The sequence below is a fragment of the Callospermophilus lateralis genome, chromosome 7 (assembly GCF_048772815.1).
Source record: "Callospermophilus lateralis isolate mCalLat2 chromosome 7, mCalLat2.hap1, whole genome shotgun sequence".
Taxonomy (NCBI): Eukaryota; Metazoa; Chordata; class Mammalia; order Rodentia; family Sciuridae; genus Callospermophilus; species Callospermophilus lateralis.
In genome coordinates this window covers 90,346,538-90,361,514 of record NC_135311.1, presented here as the reverse complement: position 1 = coordinate 90,361,514, position 14,977 = coordinate 90,346,538, and the positions used below count along the sequence as shown (strand labels likewise).

At 37.7% G+C, this 14,977-nt stretch overlaps 1 protein-coding gene across 1 annotated transcript in view; it reads right to left on the bottom strand.

Annotated features, from left to right (window-relative positions):
• Nucleotides 1-13,618, bottom strand: part of Slc35d1 (solute carrier family 35 member D1) — a 45,402-nt gene extending 31,784 nt beyond the window's left edge. Inside the window, exons 1-8 of the mRNA XM_076863744.2 lie at nucleotides 13,214-13,618; nucleotides 12,391-12,424; nucleotides 12,206-12,292; nucleotides 11,428-11,495; nucleotides 9,881-9,952; nucleotides 9,248-9,316; nucleotides 7,029-7,131; nucleotides 3,048-3,140 (exon numbers count right to left, since the gene is read on the bottom strand). Of these exons, the coding sequence (XP_076719859.1) occupies nucleotides 3,048-3,140; nucleotides 7,029-7,131; nucleotides 9,248-9,316; nucleotides 9,881-9,952; nucleotides 11,428-11,495; nucleotides 12,206-12,292; nucleotides 12,391-12,424; nucleotides 13,214-13,416 (729 nt within the window). The 5' untranslated portion in view covers nucleotides 13,417-13,618. The remainder of the gene's footprint in view (nucleotides 1-3,047; nucleotides 3,141-7,028; nucleotides 7,132-9,247; nucleotides 9,317-9,880; nucleotides 9,953-11,427; nucleotides 11,496-12,205; nucleotides 12,293-12,390; nucleotides 12,425-13,213) is intronic.
• Nucleotides 13,619-14,977: the final 1,359 nt, after the last annotated feature.

The window sequence follows — 14,977 nt, the reverse complement described above, 5'->3', positions numbered from 1 at the left end:
TGGTTAAGAAAACAAGAACTGGGCTGGGATTGTGGCTCAGTGGTAGAGTACCTGCCAGCACTCATACATACATGGCCAGTTCATACATGGCCAGTTCCATGGTTCTGGGCCTGAGGTGAGGCAGAACATCATGGCAGAAGAGTGCAGTGGAGGGAAACAGCTCAGGAGTGGTCAAGAGGAAGAGCTCCTACACAAGGACAAAAGAAAAGCCCCCAAGGCAAGGCACACCCCCAGTGACCCACCCCCTCCAGTCACACCCTACCTGCCTACAGTTACAGAATCACTGCTATTTCAAAGAATATATATTAAGTGCTTATTATGTAACAGATGGTCTTCTAAGAATTGAAAAGGAAAAAAAAAAAAAGATCAAACCCAGTGTGAGGCACTGGGTTCGATTCTCAGCACCACATAATAAATAAATAAATAAACAAATAAATAAATAAAGGCATTGTGTCCATCTACAACTAAAAAAAATAAAGAAAAAAGAAAACAAGAACTACCTCACTAAACAACAATTATTGATATGTAACCCACACCATTTTCTTCCTAACCTGAATACTCATAGTACTTACTAATAGGCATGCACTTTGATATTGTCTCATACCTAGGCTTTTGGGGGATACCTTATATCTAAACCATAAGGAGTATGTTGCTCTTAGAATGGCAAGTCTGCTCCCTAATAAGATGGTATGGTCTTTAAAGACGATACCATTTTATTGCAGCTTCTTTTTTCTTATTTTCTGAGTCTAACACAGTGAGATATACAATAGTCTTTAACTATATGAGAATGTTGAGATGGACAAGATGTTAAGGAAAGAATGTTTAGAAAAAGAGCATGGCGGGGCTTGGGATGTGGCTCAAGCGGTAGCACGCTCGCCTGGCATGCGTGCGGCCCGGGTTCGATCCTCAGCACCACATACAAAAACAAAGATGTTGTGTCCGCCAAAAGCTAAAAAATAAATATTAAAAAAATTCTCTCTGTCTGTCTCTCTCTCTCTCTCTCTCACCTCTCTCTTAAAAAAAAAAAAAAAAAAAAAAAAAGAGCATGGGATTGTAAGAAAGCCAATATCCATTTGTACCACAATAAATGTTTTATTAGTAATAAGAATGAGAATAAACATTTATACAAAATCCAAAATAATGATGGAGTTTCACTATAAAGCAATGAGTTCAATTTCTAAAATTAGTTTATCATTCTAACTGGAAAATATTTAAATGAACTGACATTCTTCAAAATCATTATTCTTCTAAAATAAACCTTTCTTGACTTTGCCTGACACTTTTATTGGAAAAACAAAAGACTATTATTCAAAATTCTACTCTTCTCCTTAGAAAGAGAAGAAAAGAATAAGAGGAAATCTAGATCTAACATAGGTGACAAAGCAAATTTTCACACTATGAATAAATATTCTTAACTACACTAAAGCATTTCAAAATGAATGTGAGTTACTGAATTTCAAAATGTGCAAATTATAACTTTTTACATAAATTGTCATCATTCTGGAATGAAGAAATGTCTCCTTTGGTCAATTTTTTCAAGTAGCTACAAGCTATTGGTCAAAGTTTTAATATAATGAAAATTCTGTCTTTGCTAGGTCCTTAAAATACCTAACCATACTAATTCTTCCAACTTTCTCATATACAAATTGGCCTAGAGAATTGGAATCTTGCCATTAGGGGATGGTCATTTTACATCACATTCTTACTCCAAAGAGTAAAGGGTGCTTCAGTCAGGGTCTTGCTAGGAGGAAGCAGACCACTGTGGAAAGACCCTAGTCTTTGCTATAAGGCTTGGGTTTAAATTCTGATCCTACTACCCCCCATCCCCCACCCGATACCCCCTACCCCTTAGTATGGCTTTGGGCAAGTTATTTACTTTCTCTGAACCTCTACTTTCACATTAGTAAACTAGAGATAATGTAAACTTTCTAAGCTATCATGTTATCTGCAACTAGCAGATAATACAGATTCAAAAAACGCTAGTTTTTCCTACCATTTTCTTCAGTCACAGAAATTTACTCATCACAACTGGTCAGAGCAGTTAGCTCTGTTTCCTACTTGAGGGCCATTTCTAGATCTTCTAGTACGCAGGTCACATCATTAGAACTTTACACATCTATTCAAAATGATATGTGCAAATTATTTAAAAGAAAGAGGTCTTATGTAACTATATTTCATAAATTATCAGTATCCTTTGTTTCAAGAACAAGTTTTCAATAGTCTAACTGCTCTCAAAAACCTTTTATTTCAGCCTTCACTGATCTGTGGGCATCATCACTGTCATAAGAATGAATAAGTAATAAGTATTTAATGAAGTACTAGCCAGGGGGATTATCAGAAAGAATCTGGGACAGAAATCCTTGGAATGAATTCTGAATTTCAATTTGATTTGCAAAATGTTATAAATTCTAACAATATGGAATTAACTTTTTCCCTAGGAATACAGGTTTATTTTAGAGAAAAATTCTTCTCTAGATTTACTTTAGTACTCTATTTTGGATTTACTTAACTAAACATTTGCAGAAAATTGGTTACCAATATTAGTTTCTATTTATATGGTCATGGCACCACACAGTAATAAGTATCTCCTAAGGAAAAAAAAACAACTTGGAATTTAAGCCAGGATGACAATTGTCAGAGAAACAAAATTCTAGTGATGCCTAGAATCTTGCTTAGGGTTTTGAAGTTTTTACTATTTCAAGATTCTTTTGCTTCTCAAGGATAGTTTGCTAAGATTCCTATTTTATAGTTTAATCAAAAATGTAAAAATTCCCTTCCTCTATTCTGGCATATATGAAAAGGACACTAGTTAGCATGTACTATTTTTATGTTGACAAGAGCTATTTTGAGGCACCTTAGTACTCTCCAGCACTTATGCCAAGAAGGAAGTTAGCATGACATTAGTAAACTAAAGAGTAAATTCTCAGTGTGTGGTTACTTAATAAGCACATTTCTTTTTAACAACCCCACAGTCTATTTTTTTTCGGTCAAAAACAATAAAGTAATTTATCAACATAAGCCATTTAACCATAATTAGAAAGTCCTACCTTTTGTGCATCTCCTGTGAAATATGCAATGGCCAGGGTGGGCAGAATCATGAACAGTGCGTTGTAATAGAGGAGACCATATTTTCCCAGCTCCTAGGATAATAATAATAATAATAATAATGTATGATTTCGTGTGACTTTCTTAAGTTAAAAAGGCTTTAATTTCAACAGATGTATTCAAGTCTGAAATGCAGCACTAAGCTTTATGCTGTATGATTCATGTTCACAGGACCAGGATTATAAGTAGTCCTGAAATTATAGGCAATAAAATTTATGATTTATTTAAAGTATCCGTGTTGGCCATACTAGGATAAACCAAATAATTAATTGTTTATGGTCACAAGTATCACTGAAAAGTGTGCCTCATTTTGCATGGCAGCAAGCAAAAAGCCATAGAGAAACAAAACAATCTTTAAGAATAGGTGCCCAGTCAGCCAGAGACATGTACTATCCAGGAATGGAGGATGTATATAGAAGCAAACAAATGATCCACATCATTCACATAACTAATAAATAACAAAAATAGAAATGCCCAAACTGTTTTCTTTTCACATTTTAACTGTTTTGAGTACTTTTAAAAATATTTTTTAGATGTAGATGGACACAACGCTTTTATTTATTTATTTATTTTTATGCAGTGCTGAGGATCAAACCCAGTGTCTCACACGTACTAGCCAAGTGCTCTACCACTGAGCCACAACCTCAGCCCTGTTTTGAGTATCTTTCTTCCCAACTCCTGAATTTTTTTTTTTTTTTAAGTTACTGGGGATTGAATCCAGAGGTGCTTTACCATTGAGCCACACCCTCATAGTTTATTATTATTTTTTTTATTTTAAGACCAGGTCTCACTAAGTTGCTGAGGCTAGCCTTAAACCTGTGATTCTCCTCCTCAGACTCCTGAGCTGCTGGGATTACAGGCATGTACTACCATGCCTAACTCTCCCAAACTTCTTAAACACAGTACACCAACTAAATTTTACTTAGGGCATCATCCTAAACACACATTACTATAGCATGTTCTCATACAGTGCTGCCCTTTATGCTGTTTAATAGCCCCTGTGCTATTTTTTTCATCAGTATTTGTGTCTGTTTCAGAGTTTTTCTGTTTCTCTTGTTGCAGATTATCTTTTACACTACTGGCAAGCCTTTGCCTCTAAACAGAACACCACTTCTAGTTTGCTGATTGTAATCCATAAAATGAAAAGCAGATCAATGAGCTTAAAAGTTCTAATGTAAATAAGTTCTAAGTCATTTCTAAGTGAGGAACTAAATGTCTCTCCTAGGAGTAAAATACTCTGAACTTTTTTTTCCCCCTAGGTTCTAGGATGTATTCTAGACTGCACTGTTCAAAAATAGTAGCCACTTGTTTTTTAGGGATTGGCTGGCTTCACTTGGCATAATCTGCTCTAATGCCATCCATTTCCCTCCAAATTCTATGATTTTGTCATTTTTTAATGCAGAGTAATACTCCATTGTGTATAAATGCCACATTTTTTTTTTATCCATTCATCTATTGAAGGGCATCTAGGTTGGTTCCACAGTCTTGCTATTGTGAATTGTGCTGCTATGAACATCGATGTAGCAGTGTCCCTGTAGCATGCTCTTTTTAGGTCTTTAGGGAATAGACCGAGAAGGGGAATAGCTGGGTCAAATGGTGGTTCCATTCCCAGCTTTCCAAGAAATCTCCATACTGCTTTCCAGATTGGCTGCACCAAATGCCAAATGTCTTCTTTGATATAAGGAGAGTAACTAAGAACAGAGTAGGGACGAAGAGCATGAGAAGAAGATTAACATTAAACAGGGATGAGAGGTGGGAGGGAAAGGGAGGGAGAAGGGAAATTGCATGGAAATGGAAGGAGACCCTCAGGGTTATACAAAATTACATACAAGAGGAAGCGAGGGGAAAGGGAAAAATAATACAAGGGGGAGATATGAACTGCAGTAGAGGGGGTAGAGAGAGAAGAGGGGAGGGGAGGGGAGGGGAGGGGAGATAGTAAAGGATAGGAAAGGCAGCAGAATACAACAGACACTAGTATGGCAATATATAAATCAATGGAAGTGTAACTGATGTGATTCTGCAATCTGTATACGGGGTAAAAATGGGAGTTCATACCCCACTTGAATCAAAGTGTGAAATATGATATATCAAGAACTATGTAATGTTTTGAACAACCAACAATAAAAAAAAAAGAGGAAAAAAAACAGTAGCCACTAGCCACATGTAGCTATTTAAAGTTAATTATAATTACATAAAGCTTCCATTTCAGTTCCTCAATTATATCTGTCACTTTTTAAATGCTCAATATCCACATATGTCTCGTGGCTATTAGTAACAAACAGCAGAGAGAGATAAAGAAGACTTCCAACATCAAAAGAAATTCTATTGGACAGCATTGCTTCAGACAATTGAAGCTGCTGGATAAATGTTTTAATTAGTATTTATTCTCCAAAGCAGTAAATGGATTAAAAGGAAACACACACACACCAGAGTAAGACCAAACTTCTATCTGCTCTCTTCACTTAAAAAAGGCAAAAATGTTTACTAGCATCTTCCTTTGAAATGCAATCATCATACAGTCATCAGGCAAATAAATGAAGGATGAGACATAAAAGGCATACTTAGAAAAAATGTATAGGAAAAAAAAATCTATACTGTCCCTAGTTCTTCAAGGATATTTTTTAAAAAAATTCTCTGAGAAAATGAATAGGGTAATCACACAATCTGTAATTCTCTGGAGGAGAAGGCAAAGCCCTGGCCAAAAGGATTCCAACTCAATACTATTATAATTATTGAACAGGATATTTATATTTATTTATCATCTGAATTTTAAAAAAAAGACCTGAAGTCATTTCAGAAATATTGTAAGTATAATATAGCAGAGTAAAAACTAAGCAGAACGGGGGATTGTGGCTCAGTAGTAGAACACTCCCCTAGCATGTGCAAGGCCCTGGGTTCAATCCTCAGCACCACATAAAAATAAATAAATAAAATAAAGATATTGTATCCAACTACAACTAAAAAAATAAATATTAAAAAAAAAGAACTAAGCAGAAAAGGTCATCTGACTGAAGATAAAACACGGGTAGAAAATAAGATAAAACCATCATCAGTTATAAGACTAAATTATGAGATAAAAACATACCAGCTGCTCAGGAAAAACTATGGTGATATCTAAGATAAATATCTCATTTGGGTACTCACCTAGGATACATTATGAAATCAAGAACAACTCCTTCAAAAACAACCCTATGATGCAGCAAGCTGAGTTCTATATACCTGTTTTTTACTGTAATACAACCTCATAATGTATCAAAAGAATTGTGGGTCAAATACTCAGCTTTCTGATGATCTGGCTTGATCTGAAAATAAATTTAATGTTTGCATACTCAAAGTATATAGCAAACAAACAAAAAATATTCTGAAATGCCTTCATGTCCACGCCACCAATAGAAGGCAAAGAGCTGGATGTACAAAGGTCATGTATGAGATCCAAGCCAGGAAACTCGGCAGTACCCTGAGGGAGCGAAACTAATGCTTCCTCAAGATTCCTACCATTTGTCCGGCAAGTACACAAAGGTCATCCTGTTCTGCAAGCGCCTTCCAACACTCACTTCCCTTCAAGATTGCCCAAAGGCTTCAGGATATTTCTCTTGTTCCAGGTCCCTCACTAAGTATCTTCAGAACAGAGCCATGAGCATTTATGACATTTTTCTCTATGAACTTTGTAACCTTCCTACCCCACTCTAAGTCAATGTTCCCATAATCCCTTCCCAAAAGCCATCAATAAAACCTAATTGCTAATTAAAGAACTTTCTTATGTAAACACCAGAATATAGGCATTTACCCTCAGAGAACCCCCATATCTCTCCCATCCCTTCTAAGTACTTTTCTTTATTCCATACTTCTTACCCTGATGAATTGCTATTACCATTCCCAACATCAGTAAATATCTAATAAAGAAGTTTTAGATAGCTACCTACTTTTGAATCTAATTTTTGTTTTACGTATGCACCATTTGCTGCTGTCAGTACATCGTTTATCAGAATAAAAACATATCCTTCCAGATCAAATGCCAAGTCAGAGCTGCAAAACATAAGCAAAACTTTAAGAATAAGTTAGATTTAAAGAACATGCATTTAATTTTTAATAGGTCTGAACTACAATATTTGCAAGAACATTTCTTTTCCAGCTAAATGAACATTAGGTTATTATATCAGCTACTAGTGTTTCTTGAGTCCTGGTCACAGTTGGCAATTCCATACTCAATAGGGATTATTTTAGAAACAAAAACACTAATGCTTAAACACATCATAAGGAATAATCAATCATGCCAGTTAATAGTAAACTGTTCTGAATTCAAAGTCAGACCAAATCAGGCAGAAGGCATCAATTTCACAAATAAGGAAATCAAAAGTTCTTAACATATCATTTTTCAATAAATTCACGAAAAAGATAGGACTAACTTCCACAGGCAGTTGGGCAGAATTTCTGAAGTATGGATCACAGTAAGCTGTGAGAGGGCACATAGTAGGAACTCAAATACTTACTCAATGAGGTAAAACTAGTGAGACTGGGGAAACTGAAAATCTCTGCTACTTAATAGGGTAGTAAGCACAAGATAAGAAATCAGTAAATTTAATGGAATAAATGAATAATCTGAGCAAAGTATGCCTTCAGCGTACTTTAACACCCCAGCCAAAATGGTGTCCTCACATTCTATGACTTTGCAGAGACACTACAATGCTTGTAGCTGAACCTCTAAATGGAACCAAAACCTGAGGAACTGCATACTGCTGCAGTTTCAGACAAGACTAGCCTAATGCACACCCCTAATCCAAGCATCTGGCAACACTCTAACTTCAGGTTCTCTTCTCCATCTTTTTCACAAGCCAAAGATTCTAATTAAGCAGGGCTAGTTAGAAACTCTCCTCAAAGCTTTCTGCAGGCCAAAGTGAGTCCTGAATAAACCTGTTGTACAATTTTGGATCTCACTGGCTTCAAGGAAATGCTTCAAAATGTTCAGAGGTTAGCAGGACACCTTTAAAAAGAAAGGCAGATACCTGGTGTAGAATTTTTCTCCAAGGAGACAAATACAACATTTGGCTATAAAACCAAATTCTGGTAACAAATTTTGCCACCCTCTCTTTTTTAGAATGAAATTTCACTTGGAGAGCTAAGATAAAATAGAATTTAAATTATACTTCCCCCCAGTTACACCACAGGGATATGATGAAAGTAAATGAGCCATCCATTGGAATACCCAGATGCAAATGTATGTCAGGTAGAATCTGTGACATCAGTAAATCCATCTATGCATGACCAGGGCTGAATAAAATGTATCAGGCTTCTAGTGATCATTTTCATTTTCTGTCTTTGGGTATACATTTTCCCCATGTAATTTTTTTTCTTATTTTTAAACTGCAGCAAAATAATCATGTATATTTTGGGTGTATAGTGTGATAATTCTATACATACACAATGTATAATGATCAAATCAGAACAATTAGCATAGTCATCTCCTTAAACATTTATCATTGCTTTGTATTTTCCTCATACACTTTAAAACTAGAACTTTTATAAAAAGGGGAAATGTTCCAGTAATCTAATAAGACTAAGTAATGACATCTGTAATGTATCTTAAGTGAGGCCAAATAAAGCAATGATATTATTCATTATTCCATAAGTCAAGGTATTCATTATCATTTGCCTCACCTCACAAAAGTACAGACACCATTTTCTTTAAAAATTTGCAAAGTAAAAGAATGCCACATGGTTTATGAAATCGCATAGGCTCTGAATTCAGGCACACATTCAAATTCCAGCATTTATTAGCAGTGCAACCTTGAGCAAGTATAGAACTTTAAATTTCCTTTAACTATAAAGTAGGAAAATTATACCCATACCATTCAGCACTATGAAGAATACATAAATAATGTGCTCAATGCTGAAAATATTTTGTGGCCAACAGTATGTGCTCAGTAAGTACAGGAGAGTAACAAATCCTAAATTACATGAATTTAAGAATCCTAAAAATTTTAATTTTGCCAGCCTTGACCTTAACACAGCCAAAGATTTAACTTCTGAAGAAGACACGACTTTTACTTAGGCTACAAAAAAGTTATTCTGATTGGTAACTGATCATTTATTATCAAAATGTATTGACAATTTTTAATGTGCTATCTATAGGCCCTCATCTTACCTGGCAGCTACAAAGGCTCCAATAATCATTGCAAATACAGTCATCTGAATACCCCAAGAAAAAGTCTTCCTACAAAATAAGATAATTAAAAAATACATATATGTGACTTTATTATTTGTACAGACACATTTCATAACAGGCAAAAAAACATAAACAATTGTATTTTAAATATTTCCAAGGAACTGGATATTTAAAAGAATCTCATTGATGAAGCAAAAACTGAATTTGCTATGTAAATAACTGCAGTCATTTTTCTTATTCTTACCATTTGTTATTAGTTGGCATTTTTGTAAGTCAGGATTTTTTTAAGTAGGAAACACACATTTTCAGTAAAAGATATAAATGCTATTTAAAACCTAGAACTGTAATTCTGACCCAGCTTCACTCAGTGGCAGCAGTAGGCACAGAAACTGTAGAAAATTAAAACTCAAGTTCAGATAGGTTTCCAACTCGTTTAACCTTCCCAACTACTGCTCCCACAAACTATCAATTTGATGGCAAGGAAAGAATTTAAACTTCTCAAAAGCTGAAGTAGAACCAAGACAAATAATTTTAATATCTCACATATGCTGGGCATCTATTCAAGGTGCTTTAAGTTGTTTAAAGAAAAGATGTATTAGAAATTTTGCTCACTTGAGTAAAACTCCTTCAGCAAACATTGTAAACAGGATGGAGAACCTTCTTAAAACTGTAAACATTGGTAAGCTGCAAAAACAAAGATAATTAGGTAAAATAAAGTTCAATTTATTTTTTTAAACCAAGATTTTTCAAATTGGTAATTTAAAATAATGCTAATCATTTCCTTTCCTATGGAAATTCCATGCTGATTAACTTCTTATTAAATTAAATCCTTACTTCTCTCTAGAAATAAATGATTTAAAAAGCTAAAAAAGTTGCTTTTAAAAAGCTACTAAAAGTGAGAAACATTAACTATACAATGGTAAAAATCATACATCATAAATAATATATTTTTAAATTTTACTTTGCTAAGTATGCAAACATCCTGATATACAGATGTTAGTCTTTAATGTAAAAGGGCCTATATCACCTTTCTTCACTAGACCACCCCAAAACACCTAGGAAAATCTTACCCCATAAAGCATTCCTTGCTTGTCCTTTTGTGAAAGTCTTCCATTAAATTCCTAGAGCATTTTGCTTGCACTAATAAACATACAGTTATTTCTGAATATGTCTTATCTCACTACAAAGTGCCTTATATTTAGCTGGCAAACAAAGGTAGGGGATGGATGGATGGATGGATGGATGGCAGGCAATGGATGAAAAAAAAGCAAACTATAAGCAGCATTTCACAGCAGACCTTCATTTCTTTCCAAGTGGGTAATGAGATGGAAAAGAATGCCCCACCCATGATAATAAATCTGTCTCACTTGGAACTCTCCCCAGAGATACCCCTGGCCATCCTGTCAGGTTACTTGCTTTAAAAAAAAAGGAAATGAAAAATGATATGCCACTGATTCTCAAGACATCTCACTATTCATGATTATCCAAAATGCCAGAGCTTCAGCTCATGTAGAAGTAGTGGAGCCATGGGTTTCTGTCAAACTATTTTCCTATGGGTGCCTTTGGAACATCACAAACCACAAAGGGGAGAAGCCAGGAACTGGAAGGTTAGAGGGTAACAGACAATGTAGTCAGAGAGAGCTACTGCTTCTTTCTAAAAGTAAAGATGCTGCCTCTATAATTACATGGCAGTGGGTAAGATATTAATCATATTTGTTTTCAGGGTTCTATCTCATTTTAACTATTTCATGTGAGAAGAAAAACTGAAAGTTCTCATTTCCATCCTTTTTTGCTGTGTGGAATCTGCCTAAAATATAGTACTAATTAACTATATTAATGAATAGAAATCCCAGAAGCCTTTTATTTCTCACTACTGCAGATCTGGGAAAATAATGAAAATCCCATATCATAGCATTTTATAACATTTTAAATACCTCTAACATCAAAATGAGACAAGATAAAGGAACTATTCTTTCTCTTCAAAAGAAATGGGCTTACACTAAAGCCTTTAGTGCAACCTTCATTATTTAGTAACAAAAACTTTCTAGTCCTTCCGTTTTTTTCTAGAATCAGTAACAATGCATTAAATATTTGACATTTACGTACAACTTTAAGAACACATTATATTAACCTCACTAGTAAAATAAAATTATCCATACTTCAGTTTCTTTGTGCTGAACAGTCCCGTGATTTGGTTCCCAAAATATAGTAGAGGTAGTGGAAACGTCTAGAAAATTTAAAAAGGGATAACAAAACTCAATAATAAAGATAGCTAAAACAAGGTCCTTTCAAACAGAAACAGTTTTGCTTTTATGATCAAATTCTTTCCACTTGAAACTTAAGATTAGTTCTCATAAACAATTCTGAGCCCCAGGAAACACCCAAACAATATTAACTATTCTCTGAGACACAACACTAAACTAGCAGAAAGTGAGGGAGGAAGACAGGGAAGAAAAGAAATATGAATATGATCGACCAATGTAGGACAGAAACACTATTTGCTTTAAAATATGATAATGTATTAGCACATGGCTCTAATATCAGCAGAAAAAGGCAGGCATTTTATCTTGATGTGGAGTCAAGCAGAGGCAGACAGAAGAACATGAAAATAAACCCAAGAATAATGAATGCAGGATACACTGGCTAGATTAGACGGATACAGAAACTGCAGAACTGTTGCACTCCCAACAAGTAAGCATTAATTAAAACAAAAAAGATTCCTGGGGTTTTTTTCTTCCTTAATTTTACAGAGACTGTGAACTTCTCTAACACACATTACTGCATTTATTCTTTAATTTCATAACATGTGCTCTATCTAGATGTGGATTTCGTTAGAGCTACAATTTTTAAATATGCAAGGCTTTGATAAAAAAAAAAATACAGTGACTCCTTCACATAAAACAAAGTACTACTTTTTTTTTTTTTTTAATCTTTTACCTTTCGAGGTACATTTCTGTCAAAGTCAGGAAACTTGACTACTCTGAATGCCTTTCCCACCCAGAGAACTGCCACTGTGGCCACCATCTGTAAACAGAGAACACAGATGCACTGTTCTACATATAAAGACACACAGAGAAGTTCTGACAACATAAAACCATGTAACGCTGAAGATTCCAACTAACCTGGCCAAGTCCAACACATAGCGATGAGGGAAATCTATAAAAAGGGCAAAGAAAGAAAGAAAAGAAAAAAGTCAGAAAACCCAAACATAGCTCTGTGAATTAAACTTTTACACCGACAATCTTAAAATGTCTTTTGATACCAATCCACACCAATGTCTGTCCTTTATTCAAATAAAAATCTTGTGGGGGAAAAAAAATCCTGCCGGTTATGAGGCCAAATCCCTGATTTTATAGCCTCGGGCGGCCACTTGTCTCATCTTGTCCGATTCTACAATTTCGGTAGGCTGCCTGCAACGGATTTTTCAAGGAAGTTAAGAAACAGATCTTTTCAAGGGTTTCACACCTTAAAAAAAAAAAAAAAAAAAAAAAAAAAAAAAAAGCTTCTGCTCCAAGTCCCCGTGACAGCAGCAGAATAATCGTAAATGGGCGTGAAGATGCGCAAGTCCCCAGAGGCTGTCAGCGGCGTGGGGACAGGCTGCGGAGGAAGGAGCGCATCCCACGCTCGCTTCCCCGCAGGCATGCACAGGGGCCCTAAAGTCACCAAGCAACTTTGCTCCAGGCAACGAAAGGCAGGATGTTCAGGGAGGGCGCTGCACCCAGGGCAGGGCAGACACTGCCGAAGGCGGCCCGGAGCGCGCGGTTGTCTGGAGCGCCGCGTGCGGAGCGGGACCCTCACCTCGGCCGGCGCGGCCCCGCCGCCACCCTCCCCGGATCCCGCCCAACTTTACTCCGCTTCAACTTTGGCAACCAAAGTCCAGGGAGCCTGCGCGGCGCCGCCGCCCGCTCCTCCTCGCGGCCTCGGCCGGCGCCGCCGCGGCCCTACCTGTAGTTGGTGAGCACGCTCTTGTTCACCACCACGATCAGGAAGGAGCTCACGCCGTAGAAGCCGGCGGCCAGCAGCTTCAGGAACACGGTCAGCGTTTCGGCCGACGCCATCCCCAGCTCCTCCTCATCTCTGTGTGTGGAGGATTTCGCGGGGGCTTCTCCTTTAACCCGAGCATGCTGACGTCTATGGACTTCCGCCATGGCTGCGGCGGCGGCGCGGGCCTGTGAGGGGAGCGGCGGGCGGGCCTGGCGGCGGAGCCCAGCGGCGCGGGGGTTTGCGGCCGCGGCTTGCGGGGAACTCGTGGGGTCGGGGCCTGCGGATCGCGCCGACAGCACGCTCGCCAGCTCCGCTGCCTGCACAGCCGCCGCGCGTCTCCGCCCAGGGGCAGGGAAACCCGGGTTCACACCCTCGGGGACTTTGCTCCCACATTGTGCAATGCAGGGTTAGAGGGGAGTGGACGCCAGGCTTAGCCAGGGCAGGGGATACGGAGGACCTGGACAAGGGGCAGCGACGACCCCGAGCCCGCCGCGCAGAGGCAGAAGCCACTCGGGGTCACTGGAGTACCAGGCGGCCCTGGGTGAACGCTACACAGTGGGCCTGCGCCTGCGCAGGAACACGTGCCAGGGGTCTCTGTGGGCTGTGTACCTGGAATGTGCGAGGCGGGCCGCTGGCACTAGCCGCCGTATTCTCCAGATTACTGCCGCAAAGAGAGTGCCGACCCCTCGCTATAACAGGTGGCTGGCTGAGTAGTGATGGTTTGTTGAGTCTAGACTCAATTTGAATGTGGTTTGATTTGTGGAGGTGGTTTGGGTAGTTTTTATCTCTCTTGCAAGGGGTCCAAGCCATTTTAAAACTATCAGATGTCACTAAACAGTAAGCACATAACAAACATTTCATTCTGCAAGGCCTCAGACTTCTCATACTTTCTAAACTCAGAATACACTGAAGCAATTCTTTCTCTGAAGTTTTGAGGAGGAACTTCTTTTTTTAAGAAAGATGTTGACATATCCAAAAAAGTAGCAAGATAATCAAGCCCCTTGGGAATTGATAAAAGTGTAAGGTGTTTGCAGTCTAAAAGACTTCAGTTGCAATTATAGAATTTCTTAAAATGTCCCCTGCCCCCAGCTGTGTGTTTTAGGGTCAGTTAGATAACCTCTCTAAACCTGCATCTTCCCTTCTCTATGACATAAAGCTGGCACAGAGCTTGTTTTCAATACATAGTAACATCATTATGGAACAGTAGCAAAGAAATCACATTTTGTTCACATCTAATTTTAATAATAGGAAAGAACTTCAAATTATTTCCCTGAATGCTAGGTCTGTATATGTTTTGTTTCCTTTTTCACTATTTTCCAAACTGGTAAAATATACATAACAAATGTATCAATCACTTTTCTAGTGTACATTTTACTGGCATTAAGTACATTTGTATTGTTGTGTAACCATCACCATAAAATCCATCCGAGAACTTTTTCACCATCTCAGACAGAAATAATCATCCCCATTCTCCACTCCTTCCCTCCCCCTGGTAGCCAGTGTTCTACTTTCAATTGCCGTGAATCGGACTACTCTGTGTACCTCAAATAAGTGGAGGCATGCAGCATTTGTCCCTTTGTCACTAGCTTGTTTGACTTATTGTAATGTATTCAAGCTTCATCCATGTTGTAGTGTATTTCACCCAGCATGAAAGTTCTTAACACGGCCTTCAAAGGCCTAGGTGCTGTGGCTCCTGTCCGCATCTCCAGAGGCACTATCCACATT